The 3038-nt window shown below is 34.7% G+C and overlaps 1 protein-coding gene across 1 annotated transcript in view; it reads right to left on the bottom strand.

Annotated features, from left to right (window-relative positions):
- LOC107559921 (28S ribosomal protein S9, mitochondrial-like) overlaps positions 1 to 3038 on the bottom strand; it is a 26560-nt gene that overhangs the window by 6736 nt on the left and 16786 nt on the right. Inside the window, exons 6-8 of the mRNA XM_016243950.1 lie at positions 1860 to 1945; positions 1584 to 1659; positions 1311 to 1479 (exon numbers count right to left, since the gene is read on the bottom strand). Of these exons, the coding sequence (XP_016099436.1) occupies positions 1311 to 1479; positions 1584 to 1659; positions 1860 to 1945 (331 nt within the window). The remainder of the gene's footprint in view (positions 1 to 1310; positions 1480 to 1583; positions 1660 to 1859; positions 1946 to 3038) is intronic.

Genomic DNA, 3038 nt, shown 5'->3' with positions numbered 1-3038 from the left:
GATGCTGGCTTTGGCGGTCTTCCTTCTGCCTGTGGGAAGGAGGGCAAAGTTAGAGTGATGTGGGAATTAAGTGAGTGTGTACAGAAGAAAAAACTGTTTTAGGCAAGAAGAGGAAAACAAGATGGAAAGCTTGCAGAATAAACGTTTTTAACTCTCAGATCTTACTTACAGGAACATGAGAATTAAAGGAATAGCACACCCAAATATGATATTACTTTCTCTCATGTTGTGAGGAACAGATCAGAATTCTGATTAGAAGGTTTGAAAATCTTTTGTCGGCTGTAGCTGTCAAATCTTATTTGTTATCATATTAAAAATGCAGGGTTATTATAGTTAACTAAAACTAAAATAAACATTTTTGTTATTTGAAATAAATTGGTAAATGAAATAAACAAATGCTTTTATTTCGTTTAATTTAGTTTAACCTGAGGTACTGAAATTTAATTAAATTAACTACAAAAAATTACAAAAAGACTACAAAATGTAATTATTATTAACATAAAAAGAAATACAAACTAGTAGCATCTCATTCATACAGAATGATTATAAATGATTTTAGGTATTTTAAAAAGCTGAAATAAAATAAAATATTAATAAACATGGAAACTAGAAATGAAAACTGAAAAAGTACTAAAATTACTAAAACAAAAAATAAATTAGAAGTATAAAAAACCCTAGCTTAATCTAAATGACAAAAGCACATAACTAAAAATAAAAGCTCATTGATAATATTAATAAATATATACAAAAAAATTTAACAAAACACCATTGATGATTGTGAAAAATGGGGCTGAAAGACAAGAATAATATTAAAACTAAAATATTACACTTCATCCCACTTTCAGTTCACAATGGTTTTTGGTACTAAGCCCACAAGAATATTACATTAATTGAATAATGTTTGTCTAGTCAATAATTAATTTACAACAGCAATATATTTTCACACTAGACGTTCTACGTTCACACGTTTTTCTCGTGTCTCAATTTTGGGCACTCATGTAATGCCCTATTGGACCAGAGAGATATAAAAATGGCTTTTCTATGTTCTCATAAACTCCCTCATTTGGATGGCAATCATTGGAATTTAAAGTGCACAATAAATGCAGTTATTGCAAATAATCAAATTAGGGTCAGAATTATCAGGCCTATAGACTACATACAGTATGAAAAAGTTAAGGTTTGACTACAGAACACATCTGCAGACTTCAGAAAAATGTGCATGGATTACATTTATGATACTTATTGGCAAACTTGTGTGTTTGCGCCAAAAAAAGGTTGATGACATTTAATCAGCCTATTTATTTCTTTACCATCTGCAACGCTGAAAGTGACTCCCTGTGGGTCGTACTGCAGGGCAGGAATCTCGTGTTTACTGGACTGAACCTCCAGCTGTTTGCGGAACTTCAGAATGAACTCCTCCTCCAGAGAGCAGTAGGGCATAGACAACAGCTTCTCCATCAGCTGGATCATCCGCATATACTACACAAAACAAGATAACGTGCTTAGTTTGCCAACATTACCCTCTAGTGTTTCCATCCTGAATTATACTCTTCACAGGATTCGTGAAATGTACACGTTCTTACATCATGATCTGAAATGTTCTCCACCAGATACTCCTCAATTTCCTCTTTTAATAGCCACCTGCTCCCAGTCAGCAATCTGTGAGGAAACGAGCACAGTCAAGCCATCAAAATCATCTCTTTCAGGGAAAATCAGCATTTTAAAAATGTTCTTCACTAGATTGATTCCTAATTTAATATTCTAATATACCTAGCACTATATATTACAAATACATTTGGCTCTGCGACAAAGTGCTTTTGCCATCTTCTTTTTCTTGCAGGAAGTTTTGAAGCGCTCACATTTGTTTGGTTTCTGACGTGAAGAGGCCTTTATTTCTCATATTGTCCTGGTGTCTTTCCATCGCCAGAATCTTCTCATAGACATCCTAGATTAACAGAAGAGAGAAATGATTTTTTTTTTTTTTTTACTGAAACTGAACTTTTTTTTATTTAGCCGAAAACTGAAACTGAAAATAAAGCTTAATGAATTAATTAAATGTAGTTTTAAACAAACTATGCATATCTGTATAAAAAAATTAAATTGCACAAAGCAGATTTTAGCTCAACGTTTTAAAATAAAAGTTTCTACTCCAATTTAAGTAATAAAACACATTCATGACAGATTTATTCAAACAAATTAAATAATGAAGAGGATCAAAAAATATAATGAATAGGTAATATAGTGCATACTGTATATTCAGCTAAATTCTCCTCTCTAGAGTTTTTTTTCTAGATACTTTTTTGACATCTTTCCATGGCTGAAACACTGATTGAGCGATTACATTAGACATGATACAATTTATTAAGTTGTACTGGTTCTGTCAACATACCTTCTTATGTTTATTCATGTTTATTTTGTGCTATAACTAGTAGTAAAGAGTAGGTTTGCTGCGATAGACTGTGTTGGCGATGATACCGTTGTTAAGCCGCAACACCGGTTACACCACTTGCCCACCGCGGCACCACCCGCGTTTTGATTTTTTATAGTAATAAAAATCATTTAGTTCAGTTAGAGAACAGACTCTACAATTAAAAACTAAACGTGGCTACTTAATGCAGCGTGCCAAACGACAGTCACATCTAGGGCTGGGTATCGAGTTCGATACTTTTTAGGCACCGACCGAATTGCCTCGATACCATCGAGTATCGAAAAACGTCTTGTCGTTTGGTACCAAATTTCGATACCTAAGGGGTTAATCTCATCAGCGTCAGTGAGCCAATAAACCTGCAGCACTTGCCGGTGTGTTCAACTAGAAGAGGTGCGGCGCAGATCGATCATCCGCAAGAGCAATTCGAAAGCGCAAGGAGCAGTCTGCTCTCTGTAGCTCTCGTGGTACTGTAATACCACCAGTATAGAGTAGCGCGGGAGCTGCGTGGAGTTCCGATCATATGCAGATGTCCGTTCATATTAACGTTACGCGACTGAAAGCGCGTGTTATGTGACCATTCATGCAAACTGTAGCATCATGCTACATAAGA

Source organism: Sinocyclocheilus grahami, unplaced genomic scaffold (genome assembly GCF_001515645.1).
Source record: "Sinocyclocheilus grahami isolate Dianchi unplaced genomic scaffold, SAMN03320097.WGS_v1.1 scaffold705.1, whole genome shotgun sequence".
Taxonomy (NCBI): Eukaryota; Metazoa; Chordata; class Actinopteri; order Cypriniformes; family Cyprinidae; genus Sinocyclocheilus; species Sinocyclocheilus grahami.
This window is presented reverse-complemented; position numbering and strand designations above follow the sequence as displayed.